This window comes from Procambarus clarkii, chromosome 91 (assembly GCF_040958095.1).
Source record: "Procambarus clarkii isolate CNS0578487 chromosome 91, FALCON_Pclarkii_2.0, whole genome shotgun sequence".
In the NCBI taxonomy this organism is placed as follows: domain Eukaryota; kingdom Metazoa; phylum Arthropoda; class Malacostraca; order Decapoda; family Cambaridae; genus Procambarus; species Procambarus clarkii.
The window spans coordinates 12,760,789-12,780,598 of record NC_091240.1 but is presented as its reverse complement, the minus strand read 5'-3'; the positions used below and the strand labels follow the sequence as shown (position 1 = coordinate 12,780,598).

At 40.2% G+C, this 19,810-nt stretch overlaps 2 protein-coding genes across 4 annotated transcripts in view; one reads left to right on the top strand and one right to left on the bottom strand.

The window, feature by feature from the left end:
• Positions 1 to 12,951, top strand: part of LOC123774042 (uncharacterized) — a 31,879-nt gene extending 18,928 nt beyond the window's left edge. For both annotated transcript variants that reach the window (XM_045768154.2, XM_045768153.2), the window contains exon 5: positions 3,249 to 12,951. In XM_045768154.2, the coding sequence (XP_045624110.2) occupies positions 3,249 to 5,307 (2,059 nt within the window). In that variant the 3' untranslated portion in view covers positions 5,308 to 12,951. The remainder of the gene's footprint in view (positions 1 to 3,248) is intronic.
• Positions 12,235 to 19,810, bottom strand: part of LOC123774044 (uncharacterized) — a 21,797-nt gene continuing 14,221 nt past the window's right edge. For both annotated transcript variants that reach the window (XM_069318790.1, XM_045768159.2), the window contains one exon: positions 12,235 to 19,211. In XM_069318790.1, coding sequence (XP_069174891.1) covers positions 16,205 to 19,211 — 3,007 coding nt within the window. In that variant the 3' untranslated portion in view covers positions 12,235 to 16,204. The remainder of the gene's footprint in view (positions 19,212 to 19,810) is intronic.

The following is a 19,810-nucleotide window of genomic DNA, read 5'->3' as shown; positions in this document are numbered from 1 at the left end:
TGCCAGCCTCCATGGCTAATACAATTTCATAGGAATTTCCACAGTGTTCTTTGCTCTCTATGGGTCCTGTGTGACTCCTGTTGCCCCTGCAGATCTTTTCTAGCTTTGGCATATTTAGCACTTCAATCCTCTTCTTGAAGCTTCAGTTTTTCAGTTCTGGAAGGTATTTAGTAGCATGTTTTTGCATCTTTACCAGTTTATTGATGTGCTTCTTGAGATATGGGCACCAAACAACCATTAAATATTCAAATTTTTATCTCACAAAAGTTGTCAAATATTTCTTTAGTATTTCACCATTCATGAATTTGAAAGCTATTCGAAACTTGGAAAGCATAGCATAAGCTTCTCTCGCAATGTCCTTTATGTGGTCCTTTGGTGACAATTTGCTCTCCAGAACCATCCCCAGATCCCTTTCTTTGTCTGCCTTCTTTAATGCCTTTTCACATAATTTGCAGCGTGTGTGGCCCATTTTCTCCTATGACTTTCCATAACATGGCATTTATACATATTGAATTCCATCTTCTTAGTTGTCCAGGTCATCTTGAAGGGCTTGTTAATTGTCTAATTCTTTTATCTTCCCTAGTAGTTTAGAATCATCAACAAACATGTTCATATAATTCTGTGTTCCCTCTGATAAATTGTTTATATAGACAATGAAAATTACTGGTGTGAACTGAACCTTGTGATACTATACCAGTAACATTTCTCCAGTTTTGTGCCTTTCTTTTTACCACCCTCATTTTCTGTGGGGAACCCCTTCGCCTCCCTGGAGCTATCAGGCTAATATGCAATTCATTAGACCAGGGCATTATTCAAAGGAGTTCAGCCTACTGGGGACCACAAGCCAGAACCTAGCCCCCTCAGAGAGGCACGGAGTAATGGCCCTGGAAAATACCTGTGGTTGGGAGTTTTCCTTATCTGCCATCGACCGGGGCTAGGCACCCAGAAATGTAGGCATAACAAAACAGACCCGACATAGTAAGATAATTACAACTAAAAACTGAACAGAGAGGCAGAATTCCCTCCAATCCCAATAAAACAAGCAAACGTCACACCCCACCGCCACACTGCTAGTCTGTGCAGCCCCCTTCCCCTAGGAGGGGGAGGGTTGAGCCCCCCCCCCCCCCCCAGTGTTTTGCCTTTGTGTGTCCTCTGCTGTTCATTGTGTGGAGGCCAGGTGTCCCTGAGGTGTACTGGGGCTGCATGAGCTTAGGGCAGCCTTCCCTAAGTGCCCTGTGAGTACTATTCTTGCGTGTCAAGGTTTTCTTCCCTGGTACATTCGGGACTCCATTTCCGTAGGAGTTTTTCCTGCTTGGCATCTACCCCACCCTTTGGGTCAGCTGGGGTTTCGTAGCCCTTGTTTGGTCTTGGGTAGGGAGTGATATTGTTGATGGTTGGTGCATCAAGGTGTTGCACAGCCAGCTTACCTACGCAGCCGCCGGTTCCCGTTTCGTCTGGGGACGTTGTATTTTCTGGGGCGAAGCCCCTTCGACTTCCTGGAGCTAACTGAGCTGATGTGAATGTATTAGACTCTGGTATCAGTCAATGCGCATGGAGTTCTAGGCCTACTGGGGACCATGAGCCAGAACCTGGCCCCCTCAGAGACGTACAAGGAGCAATGGCCTATAGAAACCCCTGTTTGGTTGGAAGCTATGTCTGCCATTGACCGGGTCAGGCACCCAGAAAGGTAAGCACCCCAAAACAATCCTCTATTATTAAAATATTGCTACTGAAAGCTGGCCAACTGGACAGAACTCCCCAAATGAAAAGGAGCAAACAAGGATGACGTTACTGTGCCACTGTCTGCGCAAGCCCCCTCTTCCCCCACCCTCCCCGGGAGTGGGAAGGGGGAAACCCTAGACCCCCGCTGGCTATCCACCCTGCAGTTCTGTGGCTGATGTGAACTGGCAAGGTCGTGTGCCTCTGGCTCCCGTTTTCCAGTTCTATGCCTTGTAGTGTGGTACTGTCTAGTGGTGGTGCACGAACCAGCAGTTATTTCACAAGTACTTGGGCTGCTTGCACCTAGGCTCCCCTTCCTTAGGTGCCCTGTAAGTACTGCCACTTGGGGCTTGGGTCCACCTTCCACAAGTCACCTCTGCAAGGTCTTTTGTTGCTCGATGATTGACTGCCTTTGGTGTCTGCTGGAGCAGACAGCAAAGCTCTGGAAGGACGTCCGTCCTTCGCCACGTCCTTCCAGGAAGAACCCTCAGACAAAAGTAGTCTCCCTTTCGATAAGAATGGGGTAAGCAGGTCCAACCACTGCAGGTTGGAGGTCTTGCTCCCTAACCCTTCAGAAGGCTGCAAGCCCTGTGTCACAACAAGAGCATTGGGTCTTTTTTCTGGGTACAGTTGCCAACAATATCTAGTAATGTGGTTTGGACGTTTACAGTGACCGACCACAGATACGTCGGGGAGAAGAGACATTACTAACAGGATTACCCTTCGGTTCACTCGGTCTTCTGTTACTGGTAACATACTGTGTGCTCTTAAGAGTAGTGTGTCCCCATAGCCTTCCTCCTATCACCATAACTGGTGGTTTGAAAAGGCTCTGGCGAGGTTATGTATTAGCCAACCCCCGCTTAACTCATGGGCACTTAATGGAGCGCCGCCCTGCTCCTTATTGTCCGAATTGCATTGTCCCTCTTACGGTTGTGCATATTCTTTTCAGTTGTCCTGACTTCCAGGATGTTCGTGCGTCTTGCTTCCCAACTGTCCCTCACGGTCACCTGTCCCTCAATAGTATCCTTGGTAAATCTTTGATGTTGTTCGCCTTATGTGCTTTTGTTCTTGGATTGGCATCCTAAGTGATATTTAGCGCCTTTGGAATATCCCGCACTTTTGATGCTGCTACATAGCCTTCCCGGCTTGGTGCCTTATTTTGATAATTATTTACTTACTCAGACTACCTGTTGATGATTTCGAGGATCAGCATTCCCACAGCATGGTCTCTGTCGAGGCCTCGTGACTGCTGGTCTGATCAACCAGAAATAAAGCAATGAGTGTAATGCAATGGTTTTTCCATGGTGGCACCTTTGTAGCTACCAATCCCCACTCTGTTCTCCCTTTTTCATGTCTTAGGGCACCTTGATTCAGTAGGTGTTCTGCTATATCAGAGTTTTATTTGGTAGGTTCCTAATTAGCAAACATCTGAAGTTCACTCTGTCACTGTCTATTATTTAATTATAATTATTTTATTATTATTATTTGACTATTATTAAATGTAATTTATAGTTTATCATTATTTTCAGATCACGGCTGCGATCACGATCACAGTCAGGATCACGATCACAGTCACGGTCACGATCCCAGTCATGGTCACGATCACAGTCACGGTCACTGTCGCGCTCACGATCCATCTCGAGCTCTCGCTCGCATTCAAGCAGAGGAAGAAGAACCAAATATGGTTCAAGCAGAGGAAGAAGAGATGAGTCTGGTTCAAAGCATTCAGTTATTGTGCGTGCACTGCACTCTCTGCGTGAAGTTCACGACCGAGAGTGTGATATGTATAGAAAAAACCCTAAAGCTCATCCTAATTACACTAAAGAGTATCGAACATTTGTTGACAAGAAGAGGGAGAGAATTCTTTCACTCGGAGGTGATCCAAGCACATATGACATGACAAGAGAATGGGAAATATTTTGGCAGTCTCGTATGGAAGCTATATTTAATGAATGTTGGACAGTCAAGAGAGACCAGTGTGTATCAATGCTGCCTATTGATAAAAGTTACTCCCGTTCCCCTTCTCCCTCTTCTAGTTGTTCTGTGTCTTCAGATAGTTCATCAGATGCCAGCAATTATAATTGTAGAATCCTTCGTAGAAAGAGAGCTAAACACACTAGATCATTGAGTGCGCATAGAAAGAAAAAAATTAAAAAAATTAGGAAGAATAGAGAGAGAAGTATTAGAAGTAGAGATCCTTCCAGTCATTATGAAGACAAGGAAGTACTAGATGAAAAGAAGAGGAATGCCAAACAGAGAGACTTTACCAGGAAGGGAAGGAAAGATGACCACTTCCAGAGTCCCAAATGTTCATCAAGTGAAACATCTTGGGATAATGATCTCGCTGGAGAGAAAGGAAGTAGTGGTGTTGCTAACCAAAGATTAAAGAATGTAAAGGATACTAAGGAAAAGTTGGGTATGGAAAAGATGGAAGGAATTATTAATGAACTTTTACAACAAGTTATTGAACCCGTAAATCCAAATGAACATGTTACAGCAACTTCAGAAAAGACAAGCTCTAAATCTGAAGATTTGCAGAAAACATGGGATGGGAGGTTGTCTCTGAAGGAAGGTCAGTTGAACCTCCTTGCACCCAGGAATTTAACTGAAGATGAAGTCTCTTCGACAACTCCTTCAGAAGGGTTTTCAGCTGAAGTAATTAAAGTTTTAGAATTATTGAGTCATTTAGGTGAAAGATTGGGAGCATTACAGAGCTCTGTGAAGTTACTACATGAGAAGGCATTAAAGCTGAAGTCAAATGGTCTGGACACAATGAAAATTTTTGATGAAATAGATAACAAAATTCTTTTACATATGGCAGCAGATAAATTAAGAAATGCACTTCAGGGTGACAAACTAAACCTCATTCAGAAAATCATTACAAGTGAAACTGAGCAAAAACTAAGCCTTTTACTTGAAAAAGAAAAAGATCGATCTTTGCTCTATGATTTAAATGTTGATAGCATAGCTAATGCTTGTCTTGGAAAAAGTTCAGCTGAGACTACAACCTTTATTGAAAATGCTTTGATGTATCTTGGTCACACTGAAGTTCCTCAGGATCAGTTAATGAGAATTCACATGGCAGTTAAGACGGAACAAGCAAAGATATTTTCCCTTTCAAAGAATGTGCCTCAAGGTAGAGATTGTGTAGTTAGTAAACCATTACAGATACCTGTGCCATCAGGAAAGCCAAGTCATCATGATGCAGTGCCAATATCACAACAATACACCTCTGTTCCACCTCCCTCTTTAGGATCTGCCACCTATTCTCAGTCTCACATAAGAAATTTATGTCTGCCTTTTCCTGTTGCTCCTGGACAAGAAGCTGTCCCAAAACCTGTTCATACAATATCACAAGCTCCACCTCAACCTATTGCTAGTACATCACAAACTGCACCACACACTATTGCTTCTACACTACAAATGATACCTCAGCCTGTTCCTCCACCTGTCATTATGCCAGGAAGTCACACTTTTGGCTCTTCAACTCACACTGCAAGAACTGTAGTCAGTGACAAATTGTCATTAACTGATTTTCTTTCTTCAATATCAAGTTCCACTGTAATGAACAGTGTAAAACCATCTTAAGGTTTCTTAATTAGGTATTCCCAGTGTAGTTTTTTATCATCTATTTTTCTTCTTTTGACATTTTCCTCCAATATCTCATGTTAAGCCTCTTTGTATTAATTTGAAACTAAAATTTAATACTGTAGTTGAGTTTGAGCCCCAAAAAGTTAGGTTGCTATTAGCCCCTGGCAGCTATTTTCTATTTTGTTATTTGATATTTTTAGCTTTTCATTGTACTAACTTGAAACATACCATGTTTACTCATCACCATGAAATTGAGTTTCCCTTCTGTGGGAACCCACGTCGGCTCCCTGAAGCTGTCTTACTGATCAAGTGCCATATTACGTGAGTGTCATCACTCAGAGTTCTTTGTATGCCTATCATGGGACCATGAGCCAGAACCTGGTCCCCTCAGAGAGGCACAGGGAGCAATGGTCTATGAACACTTTACATGTAAAGTACAATATTGTCATCTTGCCATCAACCAGGGAAGGCACCCAGAAAGGTAGGCGAATCAGAACAGAATACTGCCTTGGTGAAAAGTGTGACCTACATCCTCAAAAGTGCAAAAGAACTCTCTCATAAAGCAAACAAACAAGCAAAGCTTTGTCCAACTAACCCCCCCCCCCTCCCATAAGCGCCCTCCCCCATCCTGGGCGTGAGTAGGTCGGGTCACCCCGAGTCAGTTCTTTGATACCGTGCCAAGTGGTCGCTGGTTGATTTGGGGTCTTCTGTTACGGACTGCCATCTCTTTTTTGGGCTGAGATTTACCACCTTCCTGGTTATTCCCTGTTTTCCTTCTCTGTGGGTTCTTCTCATGTCCTCCTTCGGGGAGCTGACGGGGCTCCCCACAGAAAACCAGCGTTGAATGTAATGGAACGCCAGTTTCTAGGTGAGTCCCGGAGGCCCCCCCTGGCACCCTCCCTCCCTCCCTCTGGCCGGTGGTTTTCATCATTCAAAGAACTGATTGGGGGAGGCCCAACTTACCCAGGCTGGCTCTCCATCCCTCCTGAAGGGGAGGGATTGGCGCTAACCAGCGGGGGGGTTAGTCGGATGAAGTTTTTCTTGCTTGTTTTCTTTATGGGGGAATTCTTTTGTGCTTTTTAGGATGTAGGTTGTACGTTTCAACCAGGCAGTAGTCTGTATTGATTCGCCTACCTTTCTGGGTGCCTTCCTTGGTCAATGGCACGATGGCATACTTTACATGTAATGTGTTCATGTGCCATTGCTCCCTTCACCTCTCTGAGGGGACCAGGTCCTGGCTCATGGTCCTCAATAGGCATACAAAGAACTCTGTGACTGATGACATTCAAGTAGTAAGGCACTTGATTAGTAAGATGGCTTCAGGGGTACTCCGGGGTACACCCAGATACTAGCATTTCATGACATTCAATGCTGTTTTTTATTGAGCTGCCTAGTTCAATGCCAAAATTTTTGGTACATTTGTTTTTTCTATCTCTGTACAGTATGTGGAGAATGCCTCATTATACAGTATTTATTTTAAACTTAAAATATGGCAATGGTGATCGAAACTGATCTTAATCCGTGATATTTAGCAGTCTAGTCCAATGAAAGCTATTGCTTTTATATATTAACTTGTTTACAGATGGAATGGGTGATTTGAACATTCATTCCTGAATCTAGAACTTTTATCGCCAGTTAGGGGGACAAAGCAATAAAAAACTGCCCACCATGTTCCCCCCCCCCCCCCCTCCTCTCCTAAAAAAAACTTACTTGCACTATATCCACACAACTTATGTGTCCACAACCATTTAATACACTATACAGTACTGTACTGTACTATACTATGTATTATCCTCAAAAAACTTGGTCCAAATATTTATATCTTGATTATAATATTCTGAAACTGACATTCTTTCCTACTGTCCCCACGGGACACTTGGCCCTTGAATGAATGCTTGGTGAATCCGATACCATCGATGTTGCTCGCCTTTTGTCTTTTTCTTTTTTCTTGTATTGGAATCCTGGGTGATATTTAGCACCTTTTGAATATCCTGCAATACAGATGGTGCTACATAGTCTTCCTGGCTTGGCATCTTCTTTTAATAGTTACAAGCTTAAAGCTGATATTACTCAATTAGTGAATTCATTATAAAACCTGAAATCCTTATACAGCACTACCTATTCTAATTATGCTACTGGATTCATTATACAGGTGGTCCTGTGATTTAGTGGTATTGAATTACACTTGTTCAGAGTTAAGTGGGTTTGCTCTTTTATACCAAGTTTAAGAATTATGTATGTGGAAAATTGATTAGTAAATATAATGTCCACTATTTCTCAGGTTATCTGTGTTCTGTGGCAGTGGGTCAGGCTTCCACACGTACATTTTACTCTCATTCTCTGAACTCATGCAGGTATTCATTAAATTAAATGTACAATCTTTCCTCCACATTCATTATAATACAGTACAGTACATAAACACATTATAGACAGCCCTTGATTTATGCAGAGATTATATTTTTGTAAAATCTATGTATGTGAGACCTGCACAGCTGAAATTTAAAGGTTTACGGTACTGTATGAGGAAAATAGTGTTATATTTGAGACCTCAATGAACTGCCTTTTTCAATTCATGCTCAACAAAACACCTATGGGACTTGAAACATTATATAAAATACTCCCTCTGCTTTCTAGCCATAATACAGTACATGATGAAGTCCACAGTGCTTGAAGGTGCATTAATCCAAAAATATAATGCAACATTTTGTTAAACAAAAAAATGTTGTGTAGAGACTCAATGAAATGGAAACAATGAAGTAAACCCACAGATAACTTAATATAGTATGTGCTTGACCTGTATAACACAATTCTGAACTTTGTATGAAACTTAAATAGTTCATAACACTGATTGGTGTTTTCCAATATTTTGCAAACCAGGGGCTGCCTGTGTTGTATTTTAACTAATTGATTGTGTAGTACTCACTGAAGTCATTATATTCCAGATACTCATTTCACTCATTACACTTCCTGAACTCATTGCAGTACACTGCTCTGTGTGCCATATCCTGATATATGCCATCTTCAGGATTCCTCTCTTGATTGGTAATGATTACAATATATGTTATCTTCAAAATTTGATGCAGCTATGATTGGAGATCAAATATTTGACTATCTGACAACTTCTCTTAAAAAATTTATGTCACGATAGAACATAACTGCAAACTTCACATAAAGTTTTCTCGCCACTCTTGGCTAACCCAATAAACAAAATATCACCTGACTTTAAAGGATTACTGCAAACTAATCAATTAAAATTTATTTTTTATTCGAAGCTTAACTACAAAAATTGTGTTTTAAGTTTTAAAATACATAAGGTGATGGAAGGATCTGGAAATGCAGAATCTTGTTTAGCATCATCATTGAAACTGTAAGCCAGTGTAGTAAGCTCTTTCTAGAATATTGAAATAATCATGTACAGCAGCTGCATACTCTTGTATTCTGTTTGACTGCAACACCCAACAGCAATAATGTATTTTATATTACTGTACTGTATAATCTTTCATCTCTCCCATAATTAAAAAAGCTTTATTGATCAGAAAATCTGGGAGCCAGGACCATTTTAGTTCTCTACAAAGTCAACTTATATATATACTGTATATAAAAACAAATACTGTATATTGCACCAACAGATGATGGTGCACAAGGCATCATACTGATACACTTATTAATTGTTAGAAATGCACTACTATATTTTTCTTGTTAAATATTTTAAGTGCTGGTTATACAGTACAGTATGTTATTTTTGTATTTATCGTGGATACAAAGGAACGGTGTCCACCAGAGCTTTAATAATTTTCTTGTTCACACAAGTTAAAGTTGATATTTAAGCTTTTACCGTCATTCTATTATCTATTACTGTATTATCTCAATTTTATGTAATTGGAACATGGTGGCATTAGTAAGGCCTGTTAATTTTTCTGATACATTTTCTTTTGATAATTACTTGGTCCCGAGTATTTTGGATTAAAGACATCATTTATTAAGGAATGTGTTTTCTCTTGTTGAATGCTTCAACAATACAAAAACAGCTGTTTAAAGTTATTAAAAATCAGATCAATATTGTAAAAATTAGTTAGGTTTTGTATGTGTCACGCAGAGTGCAGGGGGGAGGGGGAATACAGTTTGAACATAGTTCATATAATTACATACAGTACTCAGTATTTAAATAATTTGTCACAGCTATTCCTGGAATTATTTGTGGATTACATTAAGCAAAATTATACAGAAAATTTGTTTAACAGAATGAGGGCAGGAAAATTTGTGTGGGTTCCTTTTCTGGTCATTACACAGTTGTAATGACCACTAGGCCACTTCTTCAGTTTGATATACTGTACTTTTAAATCTTAAACTGATATTTATTTCTATTAATATTCAATGCATTTTGGTATTATAAAGCAATTTATAAATTGACCTCCATAACATTAGTCTTCATTCATATACAAAACTATTTTAGTTTCTTGCCTTTATACCATGTACAATGAAGTCTTTAATCCCCCTCCCCTCCACTGTCCTGAAATGTCTTTTCTTTGAAAATTTACACCAATTCACAAGCTGCTGCTATATTTATGGACAAGTTAAACTCTGCAGATGCCCATTAGCTTTATTACTCTATATTTTGCAATAGAACCTTAAGGTATTGCTTTCTGCCAGGTATGAATATTTTTACTATGGGTTTTACAAGATTTTATGGGAGATGAAAACAGTTACTTCTCGTGTATCAGTTATTGTTATTTTAAGCTCTTTCAGTGCTCATATGACCCCAGAGGCTTTTTTCAAACGTGTCTCACCCTTGATGATAGAAATCCAACATGCCTTGTTGGATGCCTTGTATCTCATTTTTAGTAGATATAAGGCAGTAGAGGTTTGCGGGGTTCTCAGCCATAGTGGTGTTGTCATCAATCACCTTGTTGAGACCACTTTAAAGAAGTTGTTTGTTCCTGTCCCATTTCCCAGAAGCAAGTTTCATAGATTTCTATCCTGTCTTTCATAGCATGTTCTAAATCCATTGGAGAGAGATGTGGTTAGCCATTGTAAAGACTGTCACAATAATGTGGATAGAAACAGTGCGTATTGTAACTCAACCAACACATGAAATGTAATTAAAGTGGTGACATTTTGGTCCATCTTGGACCCTTAGGAAGTCAAAATGGAGCAGCAGCATTATTTCATATGTGGATTGGGTTATTTGGTTAGCGATTACAAATAAAATACATAGTATACTATCAAGTGTGACCTAATATCATATCCTTCCTCCTGTCACTGAGGCAGACTGTGGGAAACATCTCTAGCTAGGTTACATATTTGTCACACAGGATTTACTCTTGGACACTTACTGGAACAGTAACCTGTATCCTACTTTCATAACAACAGTCATCTCCTTGTAGAATGCCCTGGTTTTCAGGGTTATCTTTTTGAGGTGATTTCGAGGCTTAGCGTCCCCGTGGCCCGGTCCTCGACCAGGCCTCCCTTTTGTCACACATCCCCAGGAAGCAGCCTGTAGCAGTTGTCTATCTTCCAGGTACCTATTTTACTGCTAGGTAACAGGGGCACCAGGGTGAAAGAAACTGCCCATTTGTTTCCGTCTCCACCAGGGATCGAACCTGGAACCTCAGAAAAAAATGACTTGCACTTCGGATTACGAATTCGAAGCGCTGTCCACTCAGCTGTTAGGCCCCTAGCAGAAAGTGATCAGATATTATAATTTCACGCTTCTTAAAAATTATATGTTCCTCGATAAAATCTTCTGTGAATCCGACTTCACTGACAAAGCTCATCTTTTATCAGTGTGCTCTTGTCTTGGCATCCTGAGTGATATCTGAGTACCATTATACATGTATCACTAATGCGAACAAGCCTGAACGGTCTCCAGGCATATATGCAACTGAATTATAGTTATGTATCACTAAATAACATTTTCTTAAGACTGCTGTAATAATATCTTATCAGCATTCATGCACAGAAATTGTAATTTCTTATAAAATAATAACTACATTGATAGAACTTTATAAGGGAAGATGTATAGATATTTGTATTAAAATCTCCAGAAAGTAATGATCCATTGTGAATAATATTGCAAAGTCAAAAAATTTTTATTGCTTAAATTCTTAGCACAAGAGGCACTTACTTTAAATGCTGCCATTATTACATACTGAACTGGGGAAAATCTGAATCCATTGTCATAATTATACAAATACTGTTCTTAACACACTATTATTTTTGTATCATTGCATTATTTGGTATTAATGTGTTAAACTGTATATATGTCAATAAGTGCGAAGAGTTTGAATTCTGTAGAGAGTAGTGACGAGTATTCAAGACATAATTTTTTTGTTAAGTATATTGTACAGTAATACATAAGACAATTGTTTTCTACCTCCTGCACCTAGCTCCAGTTGGTGTGATATATTTTATATGTAAAGATAAAATTGGGTACAGTTTTCAGAGTGATTACTGTGCTGGACTAGCAGTCCAAGGGTCTTGTAGCCAAACTGGTTTGTTGTGAAAATCCAACTGGTTCACATCGCCTAGAGATGGTCTTTCTTTCTCAGTCGGCAATCATCAATCCAGCACCATGAAAGGGTTGAACTTTAAATTCTTCTGTTCCCTCCATTGTGAAGGAACTTGTCTATGCTTGGAACCTGCTCCAAGAGAAGAGTAGTAGAGTTTGATAGCACATTATATAATGTATCATACTTAAATAAAATTCATTGCATTGATCTTTCACTTTTGTATAGAACTTGCAAACATGTAATTGTATTGTACTATATTTGTTTCTGAAAAAAATATGCACTTTCATATTAAAAGTTATGTTTTTGGCTGAGTAAAATTAATAACATTCTTACGGAAACTGAATTTCACAATGCATGGTTTCCCTATCCATATGTCCATAGTATATTTTCAGTATGGGAAAAGAAAAAATTGATATCTTGTAAGATGAACCTTTTAGGCTTTATTCACCAAGTCCTTGAACTTGGCCATTTGCCAACAATTTAATCGTGCAGTTCAGTTCAATACTCGCCAAAGTATTTTATTGGTAAGAGCATAGTCTACAGTAAATAAAATAACAAAGCTAAAACTTTTTATTGTGAAAACATTTCGGAAATGAGACAATTGTACATTTTGCACATAGTTATAAATAGTTATGGCTGTAAGACAAAACTGAAGTTGCTGACATAATGATGTAAGTAAAAAGATGTGTGCAGGAGTTTAATGTTGTGATACATTAACCTTCTCTTAGTTTCATGTACAGTGTAGTACATATTTTAATTTTTCTAATATAGAATAGCATCATTCCATGACCTGAAGGGTGTAAACACATATTATGTATGTATACAGTACATATGTAGTTTAATTAATTGTCGCTACAGATATTATAAAATGTTAATTTGTTGAATTTTTTGTTAATTATATAAGTTAAACCTCTGGTGATTAAATTTACTATACTGTACTTCATGTATTAATGTTTTTTTTATCAAAGCCAATTATATCCATTGCAATTATTCTACACTTCTGAATAAAAAGTTTTTAACCATGAGTAATTTTTTTTTATCTGCTAATCAGTTGTTAGAATTTTTTGTTTGACTATAAATGTAATGAAGAGCACTTGCATATGTATTATAATAAATTGTTTATTCTGAAGAAGGAAGGTTGTTCATTTACCTCAGTGATGATGGGTGAGCTGCATACTTTTGATACAAATTATTGAGAGGTTAGCTTTGTCCTGTTAAGTTCATCTTTAGTTCCAATGTTCAGTAGTTTTTAGGATGTTGCAGTGGGTGTGAGGTATACAAATGATAATTTAAGAGGGCTTCTTGCACATTAAAAATCAGGAAATATGTCATGCATTGTTACATACAATAGCAAGAGTTTACAATATACTTAGGGCATACTTGGCCCTCTCCTCTTTCTCATCTACATTAATGACCTTCCAAATGCCTCCCAACACCTCAAACCAATTCTATTTTCTGACGACACAACCTACATTTACTCCAGTCCTGACCCCCTTGCTCTAAATGCCACAGTAAATACTGAGCTAAATAAAGTCCATCACTGGCTAACTGCCAACAAACTCACCCTTAACAGTGACAAAACTTTCTATATTCTGTTTGGCAATAAATCCTCTAATCAAATAAATCTCAGGATAAACAATACCCAAATTTGTAACAAAATAGATGGCAAATTCCTTGGCATTCTCATTGACCACAAGCTGAATTTCCAGGGACACATTCTAAATATATCAAAGTTTCAAAAACTTTTGGCATTCTTTCTAAGATCAGATATTATGTACCTCGCCCTGCCCTGGTGAGTAACTATTACTCCCTCATCTATCCATATCTCAACTATGGTATTTGTGCTTGGGGTTCTACTACCCAAAATCATTTACGTCCTCTAATTACTCAACACAAAGCTGCTATTAGGACAATATCAAACTCTGGCCCCAGACATCACTCGGTACCCCCTACTCAAATCTCTGAATATGTTAGATATTAAGTCACTGCACATTCTCTCGTGTGTATTATACATATATAAAATGCTGAACTGTAATGCCAATCCTGACCTCAAAAACTTCATTGAAGGTTGTAACAGAACCCATGAGCACCACACCAAACAAATACTGTTTTGATATTCCAAGAGTACGACTTAAACTAGAAATGCTCTACAAATCAAGGTACCCAGAATGTGGAATGACCTGCCCAATGTGGACTGCTGCAATCAAAACGGTGAAGAGTAGGAAAAGCAGAAGAGTAAGCAGGGCAACCATAATCGAGTTTAGACAGTATGAGAGAGGAAAGCAAAGAGAGGAGCATGCGCCTATCTGCTCCCCAAGAAGTATGTGACAGAACCTTAAGTAGGTTAAGGACCTTAGAACATTCAACACAGAGGTAAGAGATATGGGGCGACCAAGACAAACGAGTGTCAAAGATTAACCCCAAAAGCTTAGCGGAATCCCTGTACATAAGGGGATGACCATAAAGTGACATAGAGGGACGAAGAATGACATGCTTCCGACTAAAAGTCATAACGCAAGTCTTAGACGTAGAGAACTTGAAGCCATGATCGGTGGCCCCAAGACGACATGGCATCAAACGCAAGTTGAAGCCGCCGTTGAAGGAGAGGCGAATCATCACCCTGACAGCAAAGGATAAGATCGTCAACGTAGAGAGCGGAGAAGACACCAGAAGGAAGAGAGGACAGAAGACCTTTGAAGGCAACTAGAAAAAGAGTAGTGCTCAGAATACTACCCTGGGGCACACCCTCATACTGCCTAAAAGGGGCAGAGAGAGGGGTACCAACCCGCACACAATAGGAACGACGAGAGAGGAAACTCTGGAGGAAGAGAGGGAGATTCCCACGAAGGCCAAAAGAGTGAAGTTGAGACAGAATATGATACCGCCAGGTAGTGTCGTAAGCCTTTTCCAGGTCAAAAAGGACGGCAACAACGGAGGTCTTCGCAGCAAAAGCAGTACGAATATAGACCTCCAAGTTCACCAGGACATCCGTTGTGCTGCGGCACTTGCGAAAACCAAATTGAGAAGGGGAGAGGGGGTGATAGTGTTCTAAGAACCACATCAAACGAACATTAACTATACGTTCAAAGAACTTGCAGACACAACTCGTGAGGGTAATAGGGCGGAAGTCCTTGGGGGATGACCCGAGAGACCCTGGTTTCCGAACAGGGAGGACAACAGCATCGAGCCAGTCCTAAGGGACTGACGACGACTCCCAGACCTGATTGTACAGACTCGATAAATACTGAGACGTGCACGGAGGGAGATGGCTAAGCATTTCATAATGAATGCCATCTGAGCCTGCCGCCGTAGAACCGCAGAGGGCTAGGGAAGACTGAAGCTCAGAGAGAGAGAAGGGATCATTATAGGGAAGGCGAAGATGAGTACAGAAATCTAAAGGACAAGATTCAAGAATAGGGTTACGAAGAAAGAAGGATTGGGGAAGATGAGAACCAGAACTAACAGATGAAAAGTGGAAACCCAGTTTGGTGGTGACCTGCAATGGGTCCGCCACAAGAGCACCACGGAGGCGAAGGACTGGCGAGACATCGAGAACGAACTTACTGGCTATCTTGCGGATACGTTTCTAGACCAGCGACAGAGGAGTTTCGGACGTAACGGTAGAGACAAAAGACAACCAGCATGCACGTTTAGCCGCACGGATGGTCCTACGGGCCACTGCACTCGCCTTCCGAAACAAAAGAAAAGACTCAACCGTCTGCCAGTGGCGATGTCTCTTCCAGGCTGCACGCTTACAGCGGACAGCCCGAGCACAGTCCACATTCCACCAAGGAACGCACCTCCGCATTCCCTGAGAGGAAGAGCGAGGAATAGAGAGGTAGCTGAGGAAATTTCTTCAGGGGAGTTGGAGGCAGTACAGAATGCCCCTTGCTCAAAAATTAAGAAAATGTGTGCAGCATGGGAAGAACTGCAACTTTTGCTGAAACGACTCACCCTAATCAAGCTGCAGTAGTGCAGTAGTGTCAAGCTGTGTGGTGCCCCTTCCAAACAGTTACACCTCTCCTCCCCCCCCCATCCCTCATCACCATCTTCCATACACCAAGAGTCCTCCATAAAAGTAAGATAAACATATGTACTGTATCGTAGTTAGAGAAAAAATTGTATTCAGTATAAAATGTATTTGTAAGTTAATATTTTGAGGGGTGGGGAACGGATTAATTCAATTCCCTTTACTTCTTATGGGAAAAATAGTTTTGACTTACGTTATTTCGACTTATGATAAGTCTCTGAGAACAGATTACCATCATAAATCGAGGCCCCACTGTATTTGAAATTTGCAAATTATGGGGAAATAAGGATATAATAATCCTTTTTAAGTCACATTATAACAATCTCAAATATATCATCTCTCTACTGCAGTTGCATCAAGTTTTGAAATTAAATGGTTGTACACTGTTCATTACAGTCACACTTGATATGGAAGAAAGAAATTTTTTAAATGACATTTTCTCTCTCGTTACAGCTTTTTCAGTACATGCTGAAAGGTCAAAAGTGTGATTACCTTGCATAACAGGTAAAGACTGAGGTACCATTTGGGTTGTAACTTGTGGAATATTACAGGCATGGTGTGGTGCAGTAGACCTATGGTGTGGTGCAGTAGACCTATGGTGTGGTGCAGTAGACCTATGGTGTGGTGTGGCTTGTGGTGCAGTAGACCTATGGTGTGGTGCAGCTTGTGGTGCAGTAGACACACTGTGTGGTGCAGCAGACACACTGTGTGATGCAGCCTGTGGTGCAGTAGACATACAGTGTGGTGCGGTTTGTGGTGCAGTAGACACATGGTGTGGTGCAGCTTGTGGTGCAGTAGACACACTGTGTGGTGCAGCTTGTGGTGCAGTAGACATACAGTGTGGTGCGGTTTGTGGTGCAGTAGACATACGGTGTGGTGCGGTTTGTGGTGCAGTAGACACATGGTGTGGTGCAGCTTGTGGTGCAGTAGACACACTGTGTGGTGCAGCTTGTGGTGCAGTAGACACACGGTGTGGTGCAGCTTGTGGTGCAGTAGACACACGGTGTGGTGCAGTACACACACTGTGTGGTGCAGTAGACACACTGTGTGGTGCAGCAGACACACTGTGTGGTGCAGCAGACACACTGTGTGGTGCAGCAGACACACTGTGTGGTGCAGCTTGTGGTGCAGTAGACACACTGTGTGGTGCAGCTTGTGGTGCAGTAGACACACTGTGTGATGCAGCCTGTGGTGCAGTAGACATACGGTGTGGTGCGGTTTGTGGTGCAGTAGACACATGGTGTGGTGCAGTAGACACACAGTGTGGTGCAGCTTGTGGTGCAGTAGACACACGGTGTGGTGCAGCTTGTGGTGCAGTAGACACACGGTGTGGTGCAGCTTGGGTAGTAGACAAACACTGTTGTGCAATAGTGGCATAGTGATGTGCAGTTTGTAGTGCATTTGGGGCACAATGGGGTGGAGCTTTTGGTGTATTAGCGGTATGGTGTGGTACAGTGTGTGGTGTGTTCGAACCATGTTGTGCTGTAGTGTGTAGTGTAATAGAAGCAGGTAGAACAGAGGTGTGAGATGAAATGCTTATATAAGGAGAAAATGAGGCCGACTCTAAACAAAGAAGTTGACTGGAGGAGTGTGAAGCAGAGCTGCAGTGCTGTGATGTTGGCACTTCTTCATCATGACTTTGCTTTTCTGGTTGTACAGCTAACTGTAATGGTCTACTAATCCCACTATCTCTATTTTGAGGAATATTTTTTGAAAGACCCAATATCACCGCTTGTTCTACCTTAACTGCCATGTGAATCTTCAATAACTGATCTTGAGAAACCTGTGTATGACCATGATACAATAATACATTTTCAATAAAAGTTGTAATTTCATTAGAACTTTTTCCAAGACAAGCACTAGCTATGCTATCAATCTTTAAATCACAAAATTTAAAGTCATCATTTATCTTTTCAAGGAGAATGCCTAGTCTTTGCTCAGCTTCCTGGATGACAACTTTCTCAATTATATTCAGTGTGCTATCTTTTGTTGCCTTACTTAATTTGTCCTCTATCATGTGTAACAGAACTTTGTCATAAACTGAAGAAAAAATATTCATTATATCCTGCCCATTTGACTTCACTTTCAGTGCATTCTCATGCAATAACTTCACAGGTATCAGCAGAGCACCTAACCTATGCCCTAAATGACTCAACGTTTCAAAAAGACAAATTACCTCATCAGTAAAACCTTCTGAAAGAGATGGGGAAGACACTTCCTCTTCTGACAACTCACTGGTTGAATCAAACATCAGTTTATTATTCTTTGGAAAACTTGTACAATATTTGTTTGGTAAATCCTGTAAATCAGAGCTTGTATTTTTTGTGAGCTGAACATCCAATGCATTTCTTTTGTAAGTTTCTGCCATAACAATATGTTTCTCAGAAGACTGCTTAGGTTTGTTTGATATGCAAGAAAACATTGGTTCAGTTGTAGATGAAGTGGCTGCCTTACTTGCAACATGATCAACTGGATTCACAGGTTCAGTTACAAGCTGTAGAAGTTCATCAATGAAACCTTCCATCTTTTCCATACCCAACTTTTCCTTAGTATCCTTTACATGCTTTAATCTTTGGTTAGCAACACCACTACTTTCCTTCTCTCCAGTGAGATCATTATCCCAAGATGTCTCACTTGATGAACATTTGGGACTCTGGAAGTAGTCATCTCTCCTTCCCTTTTTTATAAGGTCACCGAGTTTGGCATCCCTCTTCTCTTCTTGAACTTCCTTGTCTTCATAACAACTGGATGAATCTTTATCTCTATCACTTGTATCCTTTCTCTTTTTCCTTATTTTCTTGGCCTTTTTTCTATCCCTTTCTATAGATATCAAGCAGGTATCTGTACTTGATGATCTACGATGTTTATTTAACTTTCTAATAGTTTTATATTTATAAATGCTGGCATCTGATGATCTGTCTGAAGACATAGAGATACTAGAAGGAGAAGGGGAACAAGATAAAATCTTATTGACGGGCAGCATTGATACACATTCGTCTCTCTTGATTGTCCAACATTCATTAAATATAGTTTCCAAACGAGACTGCCAAAATATTGTCCATTCTTTTGTCATATCATATGTATTTGGATCACCTCCAATTGAAAGAATTTTTGCTTTTTTCTTGTCAACAAATGCATGATATTCTTTAGTGAAATCTGGATGAGCAATTGGGTTTTTTCTATACATTTCACACTCCCGGTCATGAACTTCACGCAGAGACTGTAATGCACGCATAATAACAGAATCATTTGAACCACACTTTCCAATTTTCTCTCTCCTTGAACCATACTTTTCTCTTCTTTCTCTTCTTGAATTGGAGCCAGAGATGGACCGTGATCTTGACCGTGATCTTGACCGTGACCTGCAAATAAACACAATCTATAGATTAGTGCACACTTGAAAATAGTTTGTCAAATAATAAAGTTTCAGTAACAAGCAGGAAAATGCCACTATACATGTGCAAATGATTATATGTATATTGTTGAATATGACCAAAAAAGTAAGATTAATAATTCTAACACAAATTTTCTCAATATTTCTTATGTTTTTCTTTACTGTCGGTGGTAATGAAAATATCATTTCTCCAAAATTCATTTTTATTAATGGTCTGACACTAAGAAGCACTTTGTAAGGACTTCTTACATTCTCAAAGACTTCTTTACACTTAACACTACACTTATGATACACTTGATACACTGTGTATGATACACTTGATACACTGTGTATGATACATTTGGCATAACTCTTCCTTTTTATTGGTTTTGGGTGAAGCGGGTATTGGGTGAGGTGGGTACATGAGAATGGAAGTAACTGCAGAGGGCCTATTGGCCCATACGGTGCCTTGAAGTGGGTAGAATATAGTTGTGCATTAATTGGCTGTTGATTGCTGGTGTTACACCAGCAATCAACTGCAGTGCAGAGCTGCAGTGCTGTGATGTTGGCACTTCTTCATCATAACCT